Genomic DNA, 21,435 nt, shown 5'->3' with positions numbered 1-21,435 from the left:
TAATAGCCCTTGAAATAATTTAAAAAGGTTAAAACAAAATTTAATATAAAAAATTAAAAGGGTTAGAGAGCCAAAATAAAAAAAAAGCAGACAGAACATATATATATTAAAGTATATATATATATTTTATTAGTGGGGAATAAATTTAGAAAAGTTTTATAAAAATATTCACATATAGGTTAAACTTAACAAATTTGCTTATGTAAAGTTTTTTCTAAATTTAACAATAGAGCTTCAATAGAGGCTAAAATAAATAAAAAATAAAATTTTTCAAAAACGTTTTCTGCATTTTAGGTCTGGGTTCTATAATTTAAGAAACAAAATTATAGACATTTCTTAATAGCGCTATAATCTTTTAAAAAAAAATTTAACATATCGAAACCGAAGAGAGAAGAGCCAAAGAACAACAAATATACATTTAGTTTTGATAGGAAGAGGATTGATATTTTACAAAAAAAAAAAATTGAATTATTTATACATGCATTTTAAGTTTAATCTTATGTTGAAATAACTATCAAAAAGTGGCTAGTTATCGAAATTTATTGTGAAATGACATTTTATTACTGAAATAAAATTTTATGATTTTTCATTATTTCAGATTTTTATTTCTTTCTAGGTGATAATTAATAATTTTTTTAAAGCTACCTTATTTTATTTTTAAATTAAATTTTACTATTATTATTTTTTTATTATATATAATTATTTTTACATGCAATAGCTTTCATTATATTATTGTATGTAATTCTTTTATATTACATTATTATTTTTATTATATATAATTATATTATAATATAATTGTTTTGTAAAATATGAACCTATAAAAACAAATATTCATATAAGTTAAGTTTAAAAAATTTGCTTAAGTAAAGTTTGCTCTAAATCTAAACTTCCTTCAATAAAGGCAAAAATAAGAAAAAAAAATCTGAATTTTAAAAAAACAAAATTTTAACGTAGGAAGTTATTGCAAAAAAACAAAAAAAGTATATTCCAGTTTTAAAAGGTGGGGGTTGATTCTTTGTACATTTTTTTCATTATTCTTTTAAATTATGCATTGTAGGAAATAAATCTGTTTAAATCGGTACGGAATCCTGAGATATAAGTCCAGAAGCGGTGCGAAACACAAACACACACACACACATTCACAAATTTTTTTTTGGTCAAGTTAAATTGGACCCTAAAACGTATTTGTCGGGAAAATAAAAATTATTTTTTTGTTGTTGTAATTATTTGGTTGAAAAGAAAATTATTGAATTCAAAAATAATTTTCAATGTTTATTTATTTACATAGTAACATCAACAGGCTTACGCCCTGTTACAGTTATTGGATGATAAATGAATTTTGTAGCGATTGAAACATACTACTCCTGACCGGGGGATTCGAACACGGGGCCTCCCGGGTTCAAAAGACTGTGACGCAACCACCCAGCTACGGAGATCGGCATAATAACAATAATAAAATTATGACCAATTATGTATGTAACAAAAAATTGGCAATCAAATTTATAATTATTATCGATAATAAATTTCACAAAATTTACACTATATTTATTATCATGAGTAAGTGTGTAGTTTATTGTCTTAAACTTCAATTACTCGATAAAAACATAAAAATTATGACAATATTAAATAGAGGTAGATTAGCTTAGTTTCACAGTTGAAGTTTTATTTAAAATCGTCATAAGTTTAAATTGAAAATAACAATAACCGTATTATTCTCTGTGTGTTTCAGTAATCATGCACTTTTCGAAACCTGAGAATTATTCGTCTTTAGTATAATGCTCAAAACTAATCAACACGGATGATGATTTACTACTGAAAAAATTGAAATAATTTCAAAATGTCAACTGCTGCACTGTATCATAAATCGGTTACGATAGAATTTGAAGATCTTTATTATCTTGCACCGTCAAATAATAAATGTAAGTAGATAGATATTTTTTGTTATGGGCTTATTAACAAGGAATGCTTTTGTCAGTCAACAGAATACTTCAGTGTTGTATTAATATGCATGTAACATAATTTTTTTAATTTATGACTATTTTAATGAGAAACAAGTATTTTTTAAAAATATTTATTTTCAGTTACTGTTGCTTGACAGATTTAATAGTACTCATCATCTTCTACTTTTTATTTTTACAAAGATAAAAAGGCCGGCTTAACCGATAAGCTTCTTCTATAGTCACTGTCACTGGACCGTCGTTAAGTAATTTAATTTTTTAATACTTCGTTTGCTGAGTATCTACTGATGATGAATTTTTAATAATCGAAATGAACATCTTGTTTTAGATTTCAAGTAAAATATTTTGAACAGTTTTTGAGAATTTTATTTTTATTTAAATTTATTTCACTATCTTTTTTTTTAGTATTAATTAAAATATTGTCATTACCTTAGAACAGAGTATCTTACGATAATTTTTTTGATGTCTAGATTTCTAAGGGTCGCTTCCTGGCATATCAATGGTCTCGCTGGTCGAGGACAGGAACTCTAGAGGCTTTAATGATGGCCGAGTCATTAGATGTTGTTCTCTCTCAGACATACTTCACGAATCGTAGATATTTTTGTCTACGGGTTATTCAGTTTACACGACTGACATCCTGATGGCAGAGCGCATGGAAGTACTGCAGTGCTCACCAGAAATGCGATAAAGCATCGCTAATTACCAGAGTACTCAGACTACGTTCAGGCGACCACGGTTGAGATCCTAAACTTCTATCCTGACCCCACAGAGGAAGATACCGGCCTTGTGACGATTCCAATTACCACACCCCTCCGTTCCTAGCTATGATGGGCTTTACCAGAGGTCATCTTCCAGATTCTCAATTGTTCACAACATCGCAAAAATTGTACGCACATCGCAATTTTGACCTACTATACTAAAGCACCTAAAATTACCAATCAATCCACAAACATACAAAACCACAATCGGGTTCAATTGCCGAATGACCCTACTCTGACGGAAAAGCCCCAAAGGGTCCCTAACCACCCAGGCTACTATTCTACACTGAACATCCTCTCCAGTCCTTTCGAGCGCCAAAACCCTTTCAAAATGCGCCACTCATCTCTACCTTTCCAGTTAACCTGCAGATCCAGGCTCGAACCAATACCTTCAAGCTCCCTGGTCACCTCTGCACACCTCTGCGAATCAAAGCGGTTATTAAAATTAAGGACATATTAATAAAATTCCGCCTAATTAGCAATCTGCCAGAGTAGCCCAAATTTGTCGAATTTCGTAAACTGTTTTATCTTTGAAAAGGGTTAAATTTTAAGTACTGTACAAATTAAGGAAATATTTGGTAAAATTCTTCCGTATTTAAAATTTATATATCAAATATGTACATATTGTATATGTATTGTTATAGTTTTATTACAATTGTATTGCAATTTTACAAGATATAATTGTTTTAAAATAAGTACTTCATAATAATTGAATAATTGGTACTTATAAAATTGGTCAATTAACTAATGAAGTTTTAATATTATATCAGTTACTTTATAACCTTTAAATACAATAAACTCTATTGTATTTTAAGTATCCTAGCGTAATAACTGAATAGTGAAAAAATAAAAACCTACCTACTGTTCTGTTAATATAAAAATAAAGGAATTCATTAATTGATTTTTTAATCGAATTATTTTTATTTCCTGAAATGTAAATAGGATACTCATTTAAGAAGTATAACAGATAAATATTTGTAACTCACAATTTATTTATTTGTTTCTGACTACTAAGTTTAGTGATATGGTACTAATTAGTTTAGTGATATGGTACTACTAATTTTTCATGATGATATGGTAGACAAGGGGGAAATAAAAGTAAAATCGCCTTGGATTCGCTTTTCAGTACAAAAGTATGGTTATAGATCTGCCAATGGTGAATATAAACCATGATTTTAAATTTAGCTTCTTTGTTTTCTAGGAATCAGGATATTCTATTAATTATAGAAGATAATAATAAAATATTCAAAATTATTCAACTTTTCTCTTAACTTGTAATAATTGTTTTTACTTTATTATTTTTACTTCCTTGTACGAAGTAAAGGAAGAATTGTGATCGCGAAAAATTTCGGTTTCCATATTTCAACGGAAATATCCATTTGGACCACCCCTGAATCCATTTTGACTAGTTCGGCGTGACGTCTGTACGTACGTAAAAATATAAAAAAAATATGAAAAAGTATCAGAAGTTTTTAATGAAATAAAAAGTTTATGTACGTTTCATTTTAAAAAATGGGTAAATATAATTTAATTTCACTTGTTTAAAGTGTAATTTAGATTTCAAGGGATTGCAATTTTACAACCCTAAATTAAGAGAAACTTAAAAATATTAATGAAAATATTTATATTAATTGAGTGTTATAACTGTAATTTAAAACCATAATAAAAATAAGAGAATGGTTGACGTAATTGAAATTACAATGATTATGCAAAGCTAAGCTTTCACTGTAAACATGGTTTGGTCATACACTAAAAGCTTAATGAATTGTCATTTTTAATTATGAAATTTGGAGTGAATTATAAAAAAAAAAAAAAAAATAAATAAAAACATATTTTTGAGCTTGTTTGTTATAAATAATTTTTTTTTTTTGTAAAATTAAGAAAAAATCTTTTTAATTTACTTTGTTAACTTATCTTTTGCAGTTTTTCCTTCTAAATAGTATCTTCGTTAGCTTCTTTTTTTAATAAAAAAAAAACTATTTAGACACTGTATTGTTCATTATTTATGATATTTAGTAAATTTTATTAGTATGTAAAGTGTACATAATCTACATATTAAAATTATTTATTAATCAAATTTTGCAAATAACTCTTAAATTTCGGTAGTTCGCAAAAGTGTGGTTCGGTTATTATTCTCTTATGTAAATTATCAATTAATCTTGACTCTTATACGCTATAGTCATAAATAAGTTATTAGCATCACTAGAGTTATAGATCAGAGTTGTAGAATTATAGGTCTGTTAGACGTAAAGTAACAAACGCTATACTAAATATTTCACGATTTCATTTCAATGTTTCCGATGTGTGTGTTCGCTGTAAACTAAAAAACTACTGAACCAATTTACGCACGGTAAAAAGGGAGAAGGGAAAATCGAAAAAGGTAAAAGGGAAGAAAGTAAAAAGGAAGAAGGGGAAAATGGAAAAAAGAAAGAGAAAACGGGAAAAAGGAAATGAAATGAGAAAGGAAAAAAGAAAAGGGGAAGGGGAAAGGAAACAAGGGAAAGAGAAATGGGGAAGGAAAGGGAAAGGAGGAGGAAAACGGTGAAAATGGGGGAAGGGAATATGGTAAAATGAAAATTGGAAAAGGAAATTGGAGGAAAAGTGGGAAAATAAAAGAGAGAAAGTATCGGGGAAAAGAGTAAAAGGAAAATGTTAAATATTGTGAGGTTCCGTAGTGTGGTAGTGTGGTTCCGTTGTGAGGTTCCGTGTGGTAATTTTAGGTACTTCTAAATCATTAACATTTTGTTAATGTTTTATCAAACTTTCAGTTCTGTTTATTAAAAATCTATATATATATATATATATACTCAAATCTAGCAATAGCAAAGCATTGCCGTATCTGCTAGTGTATTATAAAATAAATATATTACGAAAAATATTTTATCTTTCTTTCTTTTTTAAAAAATTGACATTGATGCGTGAAGGTTACATAAACATTGTTACAATTTTAAACAATTTTTCGAACAATTGCCTGTTTTGTTATTCTCCAAAAACTTAATCTTGATTACATTTTTTTTTATTTCGTTTTTAATTATATCAGTAATCTAAAATGTAAAAAGCTTTTTTTAATGATTTTAGAACATATTGTCTAATTAAATTTTGTTTTTTCTAGTTTCATAATATAAACATTATATTAAGAAACAAATATTATTTTCTTGTTTAAGGTTAGAGAAATTTATCATCGTTAACATGTAGCATTCATTAGTTATCAGAAACGTCATCTGCCGAAAATTATTTTTTTAGAAATATTTATTAATTTTATAACTTCAATTTTTATCAATTTTTTTAACCAATTTATTGTATTTTCCTTTTTTCGAAAAAGTTAAAATTTGTTTTATAAATCAACATTCATTCATTCATTCCATTTAACAGACATAAAATTTGGGTTTCTTTTTGTCGTTTTATGAACTATTTTTTTAAATATTAATTTTTTCTGATTTTCTTAATTTATAAATATTATTTTCGACTTTTGGCCGTGAATTTTTCTTTATTATTTCCAACTTTTACTAGATTTTTTCCGTGGAAAATTTTGTATGCCTTCCGTATTTCCGGTAAAACTATACGGTTTTATAATGTGTTAATTTAGTGTTTTTGATAGGGGTTTTTTATTATTAATGTTTCTGGTAAAATTTTTATTTTTTTATTAAAATAAAATCAATTTTTGAAAATAAATTTAAGTACGAAAATGGAGATCAATCAGGTCGTTTTTAAATAGATTTAATTTTTCAAAAGTAATTTTCTTCATTAAATTTATTTTTGGAGTTTTGATTATTCGCGTATCCTCAAAATGAACAAAAAGAATTTAATTATTTATTATAATAAAACTATCGAAAATTCATCTAATTTTGAGGTTTAAAGCAAACTGTTTCTGTTGGTAACTTCCATAGAATTCCAAACATCAGCCATAAGTATTTTAAGTATTGCAAATAGGAACCTTGAATATTACAAAACAATTATTAGTGTAATGAATAACTTTAACTTAGTACAATTCCAAATTGAGGATTATGTAACCGTGCAATTGTTATAGATTTGTGTACATTAAGGTCATTAATTTCTCGCGAACGTGTTAACTAATCTCAAGGAAAATTTGAATAACAGTTTCTTTCCTTTATTTCTGTTACATTTTTTTGTAAATCTCAACTCATAAAATTTACTTTTATAAAATATATTAAAATATTTTCCTAAAGGTTTGATTAATTTATGTAAACGTTGCATTTATTTATAAGTAGTGCAATTTTACCACGTAATTAGAAAAAATTAGTACAGATGACTATTACTATTAGAATATACTCGTATTATAATAAAATGTTTATAAACCAAGTTCTTAGTTCAACAAATTAGACTATGTATTTTTTTAAGCTTGGAAAAGAGTATTTTCCAAATGGACGAATTTCGATGACTTTCTATGATGATCTACTATTAAGGTATTCCTTATAACTTAAGAAGGTTGAATTTATTCAAAATAAACATTTAATATCACATAGATGATTTGGCGATTTTTTTTTCAACTCGTTATTGTTTAGTATTGGATTCACTTTGATATTAAAAGAATTTTCATTTAAAAAAAGAAAAAAATAAGTAGAAATATAATTGTTTTTTTCTGAATTTCAAAGACTTTTAATTACATTCGATTTTTGTTTCTCAAGATGGTTTTTTTTTAAGATTCAGGTTTCTCTCTTCGTTAAATAATTTTTTTCATCCGAGCAAATTTTTTTTGCGTTTTATCCAAAACGTTTATCCAAAACGTTTTTTGCGTTTATCCAAAAAATTTTTTTCAAATTTGGTTTAAATTTCGACGTTTTGGGATCGGTGAAATCGGCGCTACATTAAGGAGTGTTTTGGAAAGTTATTTTTAATTTGGCACTATTTCCAAACTTGAGATTTAAATTAAAATTAAAAATAATCCTTTAAGAACGCTTTTTTAAACTGTTCTTTTTTAATTTATTTTGTTTAATATTTCTTTTATTAACCTTTAAAATTTATAATACATTCCTTAAAATTAAACGCAATTTTCTTAATAGTATTATGTAGGAAATTCAATGAATGGATAACTGAGTTGATTGTCGAACTGATTGGAGAAAGAAGGAAATATAAAAATAAAACGTTGGAGGAGATGAGAGAATACAAACAGATTAGAAATAGAATTAGCAAAGCATGTAAAACTGCCAAAGAAACGTACTTTCAAAGCAAATGCGAGTGGAAACAGGAAGTCGACAAAACTCACAAAACATACTAAGCATTCTTTCTTTGATGAACGGAAAGGCAAAGGAAAGTTTATTAAAAGTAAAGAAGGTGCGATATATTGTTCGACCGAGAAGAAATCCTGAATAGATGGAAAGAGTACGTCGGCTGTTTGTATGAAGAAGAGGTAACCGGAATGGAAATTCTTGCAAGAGGAGGATGACATAGAAGTATCGGAAAAGGGAGAATTCATTTTAAAAAGTGAATTTGATAAAGCTATTCAAACTGTAAGGCACGGAAAAGCCCTGTGTATAGACGAAACACCTATATAGCTTATAAAAGAAGCAGGGAAGCAACTAATAACCCTGCTATACGCAGGGTTATGAAGGATGTGAGACAGGAGAGTGAGACAGAGAGCGAGAATGAGTGAGTGAGAGAGTGAGGTTAAAGACTTTAATAAATGTGTCTAGTTCCCATTCAAAAAAAAAAAAAAATTAAAGGCAATTAGGTGACGAGTTCCACACAATCATCCTTGTTTCCCACGCATCAAAGGTAATAACAACAATAATATTAAAGAGGATTTAGAGGAACCTTGATTCATCTCTGAGTGAGGACCAATTTGGTTCAAGGGATCCAAAGTGATCCTAAGACGGCTTATTCAGAAGAGCCCGAGGAAAAATAAAAATTTGTTTATTACGTTCGTGGACTTAGAAAAAGCATCAACAAAGTCAATTGAAACAAAATATTTGCTATGTTTGTAAGGATAGAAGAATCATTTGGAGCTTATATAAGAACGAGGCAACAGTCATTAGGATGAGTGACAATGAGGAGGAAGCCTCAATACGTAAGGGAGTGAGACAGGGATGCAACTTGTCGCCAGCTTCTTTAACGTTCACATTCAATTAACAATAGATAAAGAGAAAAAATTAAAAGTTGGACGGTTGGAATACCTGAAAGAAAGAACTAGTATCAGTTGTAATGCGGTACTTCAGGCGATTGTTAAAAATAACTTGAACAGATAAAGTAACCATTGAGGAGATGCTTAAATAAACAAATGAAAATACAGAATGATTAATTTAAAAGTACACCGCTACTTTCTTTGTAAATGTTTACATCAGAATTTGTCGTAGCAGGAATAATTCATTTGAATGAGGGAAATTTAGTGCGTATAAGTTTGTATGTGAGGGAAAGACCGTTAGACTGGATCGTAACTGACTCAGTAGCTGGTTACATCTATCGATACACGGTTAGTTGTTTGAACAGTGTTGTGTCAATAGCGTTTATCAACAGAAGAAAAAGTGTTCATTGTCGAACGTATTTCGCCACGCGTTCTTATATTCAATGCATGATCGAATTTACTGAAAAATTCAACAAGGTGGCACCAACAAAAAAAGCTTTGAGAAATTGATAAAAAATAATTACATGATAAGGGTTCTGTTTTGTCGCAGACAAAACACGAATCAGGAAGAGGATAATTTTAACAGAAAAGATGATGAATACAATTAAAGAGAAAGTGGTTGCATCCTCACATAGATCTATTAGTACATTAAGACAAGAAGTGAATATTTCATACGGTTCAGCTCATAGAACAGTCAACAAAATTTTGAAGTTTTATCCATATCGTATTCAAGTTTTCCGTGAACTCCATGAGGCTAACTACCAAAAAAGGATTATTATTGTCTTTTTTTTTTTTTTGTCTTCAGTCATTTGACTGGTTTGATGCAGCTCTCCAAGATTCCCTATCTAGTGCTAGTCGTTTCATTTCAGTATACCCTCTACATCCTACATCCCTAACAATTTGTTTTACATATTCCAAACGTGGCCTGCCTACACAATTTTTCCCTTCTACCTGTCCTTCCAAAATTAAAGCGACTATTCCAGGATGCCTTAGTATGTGGCCTATAAGTCTGTCTCTTCTTTTAACTATATTTTTCCAAATGCTTCTTTCTTCATCTATTTGCCGCAATACCTCCTCATTTGTCACTTTATCCACCCATCTGATTTTTAACATTCTCCTATAGCACCACATTTCAAAAGCTTCTAACCTTTTCTTCTCAGATACTCCGATTGTCCAAGTTTCACTTCCATATAAAGCGACACTCCAAACATACACTTTCAAAAATCTTTTCCTGACAATTAAATTAATTTTTGATGTAAACAACTTATATTTCTTACTGAAGGCTCGTTTAGCTTGTGCTATGCGGCATTTTATATCGCTCCTGCTTCGTCCATCTTTAGTAATTCTACTTCCCAAATAACAAAATTCTTCTACCTCCATAATCTTTTCTCCTCCTATTTTCACATTCAGCAGTCCATCTTTGTTATTTCTACTACATTTCATTACTTTTGTTTTGTTCTTGTTTATTTTCATGCGATAGTTCTTGCGTAGGACTTCATCTATGCCGTTCATTGTTTCTTCTAAGTCCTTTTTATTCTCGGCTAGAATTACTATATCATCAGCAAATCGTAGCATCTTTATCTTTTCACCTTGTACTGTTACTCCGAATCTAAATTGTTCTTTAACATCATTAACTGCTAGTTCCATGTAAAGATTAAAAAGTAACGGAGATAGAGAACATCCTTGTCGGACTCCCTTTCTTATTATGGCTTCTTTCTTATGTTCTTCAATTGCTACTGTTGCTGTTTGGTTCCTGTACATGTTAGCAATTGTTCTTCTATCTCTGTATTTGAACCCTAATTTTTTTAAAATGCTGAACATTTTATTCCAGTCTACGTTATCGAATGCCTTTTCTAGGTCTATAAACACCAAGTATGTTGGTTTGTTTTTCTTTAATCTTCCTTCTACTATTAATCTGAGGCCTAAAATTGCTTCCCTTGTCCCTATACTTTTCCTGAAACCAAATTGGTCTTCCCCTAACACTTCCTCCACTCTCCTCTCAATTCTTCGGTATAGAATTCTAGTTAAGATTTTTGATGCATGACTAGTTAAACTAATTGTTCTGTATTCTTCACATTTATCTGCCCCTGATTTCTTTGGTATCATTACTATAACACTTTTTTTGAAGTCTGACGGAAATTCCCCTTTTTCATAAATATTACACACCAGTTTGTATAATCTATCAATCGCCTCCTCCCCTGCATTGCGCAGTAATTCTACAGGTATTCCGTCTATTCCAGGAGCCTTTCTGCCATTTAAATCTTTTAATGCTCTCTTAAATTCAGATCTCAGTATTGTTTCTCCCATTTCATCCTCCTCAACTTCCTCTTCTTCCTCTATAACACCATTTTCTAATTCATTTCCTCCGTATAACTCTTCAATATATTCCACCCATCTATCGACTTTACCTTTCGTATTATATATAGGTGTACCATCTTTGTTTAACACATTATTACATTTTAATTTATGTACCCCAAAATTTTCCTTAACTTTCCTGTATGCTCCGTCTATTTTACCAATGTTCATTTCTCTTTCCACTTCTGAACACTTTTCTTTAATCCACTCTTCTTTCGCCAGTTTGCACTTCCTGTTTATAGCATTTCTTAATTGCCGATAGTTCCTTTTACTTTCTTCATCACTAGCATTCTTATATTTTCTACGTTCATCCATCAGCTGCAATATATCGTCTGAAACCCAAGGTTTTCTACCAGTTCTCTTTATTCCGCCTAAGTTTGCTTCTGCTGATTTAAGAATTTCCTTTTTAACATTCTCCCATTCTTCTTCTACATTTTCTATCTTATCTTTTTTACTCAGACCTCTTGCGATGTCCTCCTCAAAAATCTTCTTTACCTCCTCTTCCTCAAGCTTCTCTAAATTCCACCGATTCATCTGACACCTTTTCTTCAGGTTTTTAAACCCCAATCTACATTTCATTATCACCAAATTATGGTCGCTATCAATGTCTGCTCCAGGGTAAGTTTTGCAGTCCACGAGTTGATTTCTAAATCTTTGCTTAACCATGATATAATCTATCTGATACCTTGCAGTATCGCCTGGCTTTTTCCAAGTGTATATTCTTCTATTATGATTTTTAAATTGGGTGTTGGCAATTACTAAATTATACTTCGTGCAAAACTCTATAAGTCGGTCCCCTCTTTCATTCCTTTTGCCCAGCCCGTATTCACCCACTATATTTCCTTCCTTGCCTTTTCCAATGCTTGCATTCCAATCTCCAACTATTATTAAATTTTCATCTCCTTTTACGTGTTTAATTGCTTCATCAATCTCTTCGTATACACATTCTACCTCATCATCATCATGGGCGCTTGTAGGCATATAGACGTTAACAATCGTTGTCGGTTTAGGTTTTGAATTTATCCTTATTACAATGACTCTATCGCTATGCGTCTTGAAATACTCCACTCTCCTCCCTATTTTCTTGTTCATCACGAAACCTACTCCTGCCTGCCCATTATTTGACGCTGAGTTAATTACTCTAAAGTCACCCGACCAAAAGTCGCCTTCCTCTTCCCACCGAACCTCACTAATTCCTACTATATCCACGTTTACCCTATCCATTTCCCTTTTTAAATTCTCTAGCCTACCAACCTTTTTTAAGCTTCTAACATTCCACGCTCCGACTCGTAGAATGTTATTTTTTACTTTTCTGGTGACCCCTTCCTTAGTAGTCCCCACCCGGAGATCCGAACGGGGGACTATTTTACCTCCGGAATATTTTACCAAGGAAGGCGCCTCCATTATTGCTTTTGAAAATGCAGAGCCACATTTTCTTGGAAAAAAAAACAGCTGTAGTTTTCCATTGCTTTCAGCTGCGCAGTACTCAGAGGACTGAGTGATGTTGATATGGCCGTTTAAGTCGTTGTGACTTACGCCCCTAACAACTACTGAAAGAGCTGCTGCCCTCTTTCAGGAATCATTCCTTAGTCTGGCTCTCAACAGATACCTCTCCGATATGGTTGCACCTTCGGTCCAGCTGCTCTGTATCCCTGAGCACTCAAGCCCCCTCACCAACGGCAAGGTCTCATGATTCATAGAGGAGGCAATTATTATTGTCAGCGGTTCATAACCTTTTTCCATGGTAAGATATCAATTTTACACATTTTTTTCTGATGAGGCTTGGTTTCACCTTAATGGATACATAAATAGTGAAAACTATTGTGTATGGCATGCAGATAATCCATTGTGCAAAAATTAGTTGTGTAGTGCACTGTGTCAATAAAAAGAGTAGTTGGACCAATATTTTTTATCAAACTATAAATTCTGAACGCTAAAAAGAGATTGTTATGCAGTTTATCGCGCTGTTAGAAGAGGAGGTACTGTTGGTTACAACAGAATAATGCTGCCAGCCATACTGCTCACTCTACAACAGAGTTTCTTCATGAGTTTTTCGGGGATAGGCTGATTGCTAGAGGTCTGTGGCCACCACGATTCCCAGACCTTTCCAGTTTGGGTTTCTTTTTATGGGGTTTTCTAAAAGAAAAGGTTTATCAAAACAATCCTCATACCCTAGAAGAACTTAAGACGAACATTACTGCAACAATACAAACAATTACACCTGGGATGTTAAGAAACGTATCTAGGTCAATGGTTAAACGTGTGGATAAGTGTTTGGAACAAAATGGTAACCACTTTCAGCATTTACTGTAGATGAATTGGTAAAAAATCAGCCTAAATGTAACAAATATGAATAAAATTAATTTTATTAATAACGGTGTACTTTTAAACTGGTCATTCTGTAGATCCCTATGAAAGAAGTTAAAAAAAGAGATTTGTTAATTAGACTTCTACTGAGACACAAACGGATTCTAAAGACCGTTACAGAGGGTGTGATCGAGGGAAGGAACCACCGAAAAAGAGGAAGCTGGAATATATCAGGCAGATCATGAATGACATGAACTGCCAAAGCTATCACAACTCAAGAGGAAGGCACAGGACAGAAAATGTAGAAGCTCGCTGCAAACCAGTCTACGGATTGATGACAACACAGAGAAGGAATTGAAACTTTTTGATAAAGCTTGGTTTTAATGTCTTATATTTTAACACATTTTTACGTAATAAATATTTTATATTCTGTGCCGTGAAAGAAAATTAATTAGGCAATTCTAGGTTTTTCAGTGAATCACCAATTTTTTTTTTTAGGATATTAATATTCCTTGTTACTTTTAAATATGTTTTGTGATCTTATACCGTTCTAACTCTTCTATTAATATCTTATTTTATTATAACTTTATGTTTATATCTACGATTTTTTTTGTCGCTAAATGATTAAATTAATTTCTTTTACGGCTCCCTGATCCATATTGGAAAAAAGAATACTCCCAGCTTGAAGCATTAGGAGAAATTAATAAATTATTTATTCTGACACTTGATAAGAAAATACTTGTAGTAGGAAATTAATACTGAATCACTGGAATTACCACCTATCAAAAGGAATGACTAAATTTCTTGTAATATTTATTAACCAATTACAAGAAGTAGGCAATAATAAATGCAGAATCACTGCAATGAAATTAGCATCTACTGGTTATTTTATTTTATTTTTAATCAATTTCACAATTAATTATCTTCGAAGTCGTTCTCCATAATAACTATTAAAAAATATATAAAAAGTACTTTTATTTACTGTATAGCTTAGCAGCTTACGAATACTTAATTTTAATAAAGTTATTAAATATACTAATGTAATTGTTGAAAAAAAAAAATGGAAAAATAGCACACTAAGCACTGAAAGTATGCAAAATAAAAGTAAGAATCGGGTGAATGTTATTAGTTGTTTTAGTTTTAACCAAATCAATATTTCATACAAAAATAGAACCAAGAAATTTATCTTTAACTTTTAACCGGCGTGTGCTGAAGTAAAACCCAATAAAATTAAAATTAACATGCAAGAGTTTACTTTTTACTTATACACCTCTCATGTCGCTCTTTCACTGGTGATCACGCGATGTTGTCATAATAATTAACTACATTTTAGAGTAAAGATGATGCTTAAAAAATTGAAGTGTTTTTTCTTAACATAATATATTATTATCTAAATTATGTTTTTTATAACAAAATTTAAGTAGATTTTAAGATTTTCGAGGACAAATAAAAAACTGAATTTTATGTTTAAATTGTACGGATACCATTTGCAAACAAAAAATTAAATTAATTTTTACAACATTTTGCTTGTGTTTTAATAGTAAGATAAGTTTCTATTAAATTCAACATGGTAGTCAGTATTGTGAAAACCTTTTGTTCCTTGAATAAAACTATATTCTGCGCATGCAATGTGCAGAAAATGTCAAATTCATTTTCCACAAAAACAAAATTGTTAAGAACTAAAGATTCGTTTAGTATTTTTAAGATATATAATCTAATACTCCTTTAAACAGTATTAAAGGTCTTCATTTTTCCTGTTTAACCTCCGGTAACTACTGTTTAGATAATTCTTCAGAGGATGAATGAGGATGATATGTACGAGTGTAAATGAAGTGTAGTCTTGTACATTCTCAGTTCGACTATTCCTGAGATGTGTGGTTAATTGAAACCCAACCACCAAAGAACACGTATCCACGATCTAGTATTCAAATCCGTGTAAAAATAACTGGCTTTACTAGGACTTGAACGCTGGACTCTCGACTTCCAAATCAGCTGATTTGGAATGACACATTCACCAATAGACCAACCCGGTGGGTTAGTATTAAAGGTGGATTTATCTATTCACCTTTCATTCATACATTGTATTAATTTTTCTTGTTTATCATCACCAGTTGAGATTGAGTGTTCTTAGAGAGTGGTATTCAGCGGACAGTTATGTTTATGCAGGTTACTAGTTAATACACGTTAATATGATTAACGTGTATTTTTTCTGATGTTATGTTTTTATTGTACAGCAAATAAATATTGTAAAGTTTTAAAAATATTGGTGCATATTCTTTGATATAATGATTGTATCTTTCTTGTATGGTAAACTTTGTTTAGTAATAATGTAATGTTAGGACATGTAGTGAGATATCTTAAATGTATCGGTAATGTGCTTTGTGTATTGTATATTATAGTGAATATATATTTACTATATGCGGTTCTACATATATAGTGTTGGGGTTGTTGTGTTCTGGCGTATTTGTTTATAATAAAAAAAAGACGGGGAAGACTTCAAAAAATTCAGGAAGTCAAGGGTCGAAGGGTGGCGACGTGTAAGGCCAGGAAGATAGCCTCTATGCCTAGGGTGTTTTTGGCCCGCCCAGACGCAGAATTGGGGGGTGGGGGTTGGAGCTCCCCGATGATGATATAGAGGACTCTCGAGATGTGAGAGGGTCGCGGACAGCAAAGAACGTGTGCAACGCATGTTTGGAGCTTGTAGAGTAGGGCCGGGAAGGGTAGCTCTCCTGCGGAGGGCGTGTCGGCTGTCCAGAAGAGGAAGTCGGCGTGTTCCTATGTGGCTGGTGGGACCCCGTTGGGAAAGCCACGAAGGGGTAAGTCGGGAGGGCACAGACTGCTGCCACGACACCCTGAGGTGACTGCTTTACCTAACGGTGGGGACTGGTTACCTTGGGCGTGTTATTAGTTCTAAACAGATATTCTGTTCCTACCTTATCCCGGTGATAATTCTATTTTATTTTCCAATTGACAATTTTTTACTCGGCTTATCTTGTAAGATAAGGCTATCGGTCAAGCAAAATGCTAAAGCAGTATTGGCTTATCTTTTAAGAGTAGTTAAGATAAGCCGTTGATAACAGCGCGGGGTGATGGAAATATTTTGTTACTGACCGTAGATTTTATAAATTATAAATTTAACTTTTGCGTTGTTTATTAGTAGCAATCGCTGTTAACGGTAAACGAAGTAAGATGATAACTGTAATCGTTGTGAGAAACCGATTGAATCAAAGAAGAGATTTGTTCTGATGGAATTTGACAATAGACTGATGAATAAAATTGATATTCAAAATCAGCGTAAAATGCATAATGAAACAAATGTAAATAAAAAAGTTCATATGCCGTTAAACTGAAAGAGATAAACGGAAGAAATCAGAAACTAATTGAAGTTAAAGCACAAAAGAAGAAGAATATAGAAATGAAATCAACAATAAAGGAAAAAATATCCATCGGGTATATCTGTTCAGAATATGATAAATGCCGGTAAAGGTAGAATTCTCATAGGTTGTAAATCGAAGGATAATAAAGAGAAAAAGAAAGAATAGGTAAATGATATAATAATAGTAGGTAATGAAGTAAATGATATAGATATGAAGGAGCCGAAAATAAATATTTAGGGTGTTGTGAAATTGAACAGTTGTTATTCGAGAATTTAAAAATACAGAATGATGTTTTAGAATTTTGAAGACGCTAAAATGAAACTTTATGCTAAGAAGAGAAAAAATAAATGTATAATAGAGTGAATTACAATAAGATTGACGGTAAAAGCTTTTCAAGACTTATATGAACGAGAGAGTTATCAACTTCGGTATAAATTCATCGTTGTTTCGATTGCTGGAGATTTAACCAAAAAGCAAATAAATGTAAACACTTTGTGAGGGGAAAATGTTCTAGACATGGATATAAGGCATTAGAATGTAATAAGAACATAGAAAAACGTATTATGTGCAAAAGAGCTAATGATAAACTCTGTAAAGCAGTTAAACTCTGAAGAATTTAAAATTAAAATTAATTTTAGCGGCAGTGATGGTAACTGAACAAGCTGTTGTGCCTGGCACTGTTAATATCAATTTTTTCATCGATTGTTTCAACATTATCAAAATGTTGCAATTCAATTTCTGATTGAACGGTGTCATATTTGCTTTGCTATAATCATTATTTCCAGTTAAATCAATATCACTGAAAGACTTTTTATTCCTTTTTATATTGCTATTGTAAAATTTATTTTTACTGTGTGAAATATCAACATTTTTATTTTTATCACTACTACGGACAGTTTTAGATTTTGCATTATATCTAAAGCATATCAAACATTTACGAATGATAGAATAAATCATTTTCTTACCATATATAATCCAAGTTGTGCGATAATTTATGCTGATTACATTCAGTCATTGAATCGCATAATTTTTTACACATATAAAGTATATGTTATTGATTTATTATTCTTACTAATATGCAGTGTATAGGCACTGTGGAACTGCAGCTTCCTATTTCCACTTGATATTATCGATAACATTTAATGCAAGGAGTCCTTTTTGAAAAAGTTACAAAAATCTTTGTATGGAATTGTGCGCTTCACAGTTCCAGCGGTGTGGTGTTTGGCTGTTGTTCCGCATGCGCACATAGGAAGCTGCGCGCGAGGCTGCGAGGGAGAGAGCCCTGGTGGAAGGTAGTTTTTTTTTTTTTACTCTGCGTGTGTGTGGAAACGTTCTTTGTTCGTTCCCTTTTCTAGTTTAGTCGGTGGAGAGAATAATAAAGTGGTTTAGTTGTTTTTTTCAGTAGTGATCAGAAGATGGCGGAAAGCAAGGTCTCTTTGATCGCCAAATCTGTCCAAAAACACGCTGGAAGGGTGAAAGAGAAGGCAATTAGTAAAAACTATTTTTTTTTTCTGTGTACATAAAAATTTAAATTAAGCACCATTGGACTATAGTGTTTTTACGCAAACATTTTAAGTTATTATCTAATAATACTAAAAACTATTATCTGTATTGACATTTTATTATTTATTCGGTAAAACCGAATACGGTTTTTAAGCACGTTGTGTTTTAAAATTAGATTATTATCCTGCTTCCAGCTATTCTATTCGATTCATTTTTTTTCGGTTCATTTATCTTACAGAAAACTAACCATGGTCTTGAAAAGGCCCAGGAAAAAATTTTCTGCAGCAGCACCATCACTAATATTTTGTTCAAGATGTATATGAAGAAATTTATTTATTTTTTGAAAGTATATGTTTTTTTTTTCAAGTACGCCAAACTAAGGTTTTAGTATAAATAAACAGTAACAATGATGTAATACAAAAGTAATTAATGACAACTGAGTCCCATAGCGTACGGGTGTGTCTCCTCTCGCTTCGAGTTATACTTCCGTGTTTATTGCTTTTGTTTGATTGTTGTTATTTTAGTTGTTGTGATTCGTTTCATTTACGTTTTTTTAGGTGGCAATATTTACCTTTAGACTTAGAAACCTTTTCCATCTTGTGAGTTTCTTAATTAATTTTTTTCATTAATTATTTATTAGTCGACTATGGTCGACTGCGAGCGCTCCAAAGATGTGTCCGCAACTGAGAAGGGGGTATCGAGGAAATGATAGAAGAATTTCGGTGGGTGGACCAAGTATTCAGTAGTCGCAAAGGGAAGAAGGCAGAAGAGATGTTGGTTCGGCGGCAACGGAGAGTTGTAGATCTGCCGGTTTCGGTCGCAGTGGGTGCTCCCGATAGTGCCCCTGATGGCAATTTTCCGTCTCTTCCAATGAGGTCGGATGATGGTGTGGAGGGCGGCCAGCGTGTTTCAAATGTATCAGGGAAACGCAGGTTACGTCGTTCCCCACCGGAGGCCGAAGATACAAAGAAGTCTAAAGCTGATGGCGGGGAATCGTCCTCTACCGATGAGGTCCCTGAACTAGAGGGATATGTATCAAAGTACGATTCCACATGGAAGAGGGGGAGCAGGAAGGAGGCAAGAGTGCGGGGAGTAAGGACATGAGCTTCTCTATTAAGAAAGAGGTGCTTTGCCCTTGGATGAGGCTGAGGAGTCTCAGGGAAGTGGGTCTGTTCGGCCGAGTATGGTATCCAAAAATAACTCCTTGACACTGGTAAACAAAACCACCAAGATATGGGCAAAGCACCTCTTTCTTTATAGAGAAGCTCATGTCCTTACTCCCCACACCATACTCGTCGCCTTATCCATGTCGTCTTCTCCACCATACTCGGCCGAACAGACCCACTTCCCTGAGACTCCTCAGCCTCATCCAAGGGCAAAGCACCTCTTTCTTAAGTCTCAGGGAAGTGGGTCTGTTCGGCCGAGTATGGTGGAGAAGGCGACTTTATCATTTCGAAGGTGTCTACACAGACTCCATACGGGGGCCTTCAGCGGGCGGTAACGAGGTCGGGCGATGACCTACGTCGAGCGGTGGATGATGGTGTAACCTCATCAGATCTTGTGCAGTTGGTTTTGAGGGGCTGGCTTGAAGATGTGTTCCAATTCTTTACCTTGGTGCAGGACATTGCCGCATTGGAGGGAGGAACTGGTCTCTCCTGAGTTGACTTGGAGGCCGGGACTGATAATCCGTACGAACTGCAGATGTTCCGGAAGGCCCTTGGATCCGGGACTTGGTCTGTGCGGACAAGTTGAAGGCGGAACAGGTATTAGTAGAACAGTCGTCTACCCGTACCCTCTCTGGAGATGACGACGGGTGTCAGCTTGATCTTGGGCGTATGGGCTACGCCATTGTAATTGACTCGGTGGCGGGGGACCGGATGGTGGCCTCTGCTATGTACGTTTATCCCAGCAAGGTCATGAGATGGGCAAAGTAGGGTGGGTTTGCTTCTGTGGTCCATTTGGGAGAATTTGCCACATTTTACGATGTACAGTGGAATATGCCAACCGTAGAGTTAAAAAAGATGCGACTCAATAAAAAAAAAAAAAAAAATACTAAATAAATGAAATGATTTTCTTTGACGTGGCGTAGTTATTTACGAAAATTATTTCTAATCGGGGTTATTTTTCAAACGGGGTTAATTTTGTAACCGAATGAATGCTTCTACTGTATGAGATAATTGCATATTTTATATTAATTTGTAACTTTCATTTTTAAATTCTTGTCTATTAAACATTCTTATAAGCTCTATTAAGGTGGAATAAAACTTTTCACAAATTCCGTTAGACTGGCGGTGTTGTGTACTTGTAAAGTCTATTTTAATTTTATGAAGTTTCATTAATCTGAAACAATTATTTCGGGTACTCCGTGATGTAAAGAAATACTACGTGTATTATTTGTAGTGGGTTAGTAGGTGTTTAATTTAACTCATTTCTAAATTTAGTGGAACTCTTTCATATTTTGTTTCTAAACATATTTCACATTATTAATTTAATTTTGCGTGTGTTTTTTTTTTGGCGTATATCTAATTTTTAATTTGAGATATGTTTCTTGTATCTGTGATTTGTTTTAATTATCAATTATTACTTGTAATTCTTCATTATTGACAATATCTAATTCTTTACTTTCACATTTTACAACTATAATTGACATTTTAAAAAAGTGCTACTACTGTCGTAAATCTTTCATAAAGATCAGTTTCAAAAATAAGCTGATAAAATAATTACATCATTAACAAAATTATTTTCAGATATTTCTACATATTCTAGTTTTACTATTTTCAAATATTTGTTGTATCTTTACGTGGATTAATTTTTACTAATTTTAATATAATTTGATTCTTTCCAAAATTTACCGTAACTGACAATAATTGATGAACCAGTAAGTTATAGCAATTTGATTCTCCTTTCCTTTTTTTATACACAATTTTATAATCACATTCTTCTAATTTTAATCTCCAAAATTTATTTCTTATTAATTATTGTTTTTATTTCACTTGTGTAAATATTTGGGATAAACTGTGCTTCGGGACTTAAAACAATATTTACAACTTTTATTAAAATCCAGTTATTAAAATATTATTAAGAAAAATATTTTTAAA

General features: G+C 32.1%; 1 protein-coding gene across 7 annotated transcripts in view; it reads left to right on the top strand.

The window, feature by feature from the left end:
* Positions 1 to 21,435, top strand: part of LOC142326149 (ATP-binding cassette sub-family G member 4-like) — a 131,863-nt gene that overhangs the window by 37,237 nt on the left and 73,191 nt on the right. For 6 of the 7 annotated variants that reach the window (XM_075368368.1, XM_075368366.1, XM_075368363.1 and 3 more), the window contains one exon: positions 1,730 to 1,919. The exons of the other annotated variant lie outside the window; for it this stretch is intronic. In XM_075368368.1, coding sequence (XP_075224483.1) covers positions 1,838 to 1,919 — 82 coding nt within the window. In that variant the 5' untranslated portion in view covers positions 1,730 to 1,837. The remainder of the gene's footprint in view (positions 1 to 1,729; positions 1,920 to 21,435) is intronic. 7 annotated transcript variants of the gene reach the window in all.

Source organism: Lycorma delicatula, chromosome 6 (assembly GCF_047948215.1).
Source record: "Lycorma delicatula isolate Av1 chromosome 6, ASM4794821v1, whole genome shotgun sequence".
Lineage (NCBI taxonomy): Eukaryota > Metazoa > Arthropoda > Insecta > Hemiptera > Fulgoridae > Lycorma > Lycorma delicatula.
Note: the sequence above shows the minus strand (reverse complement) of the source record. Positions and strands in the feature narration are given on the sequence as shown.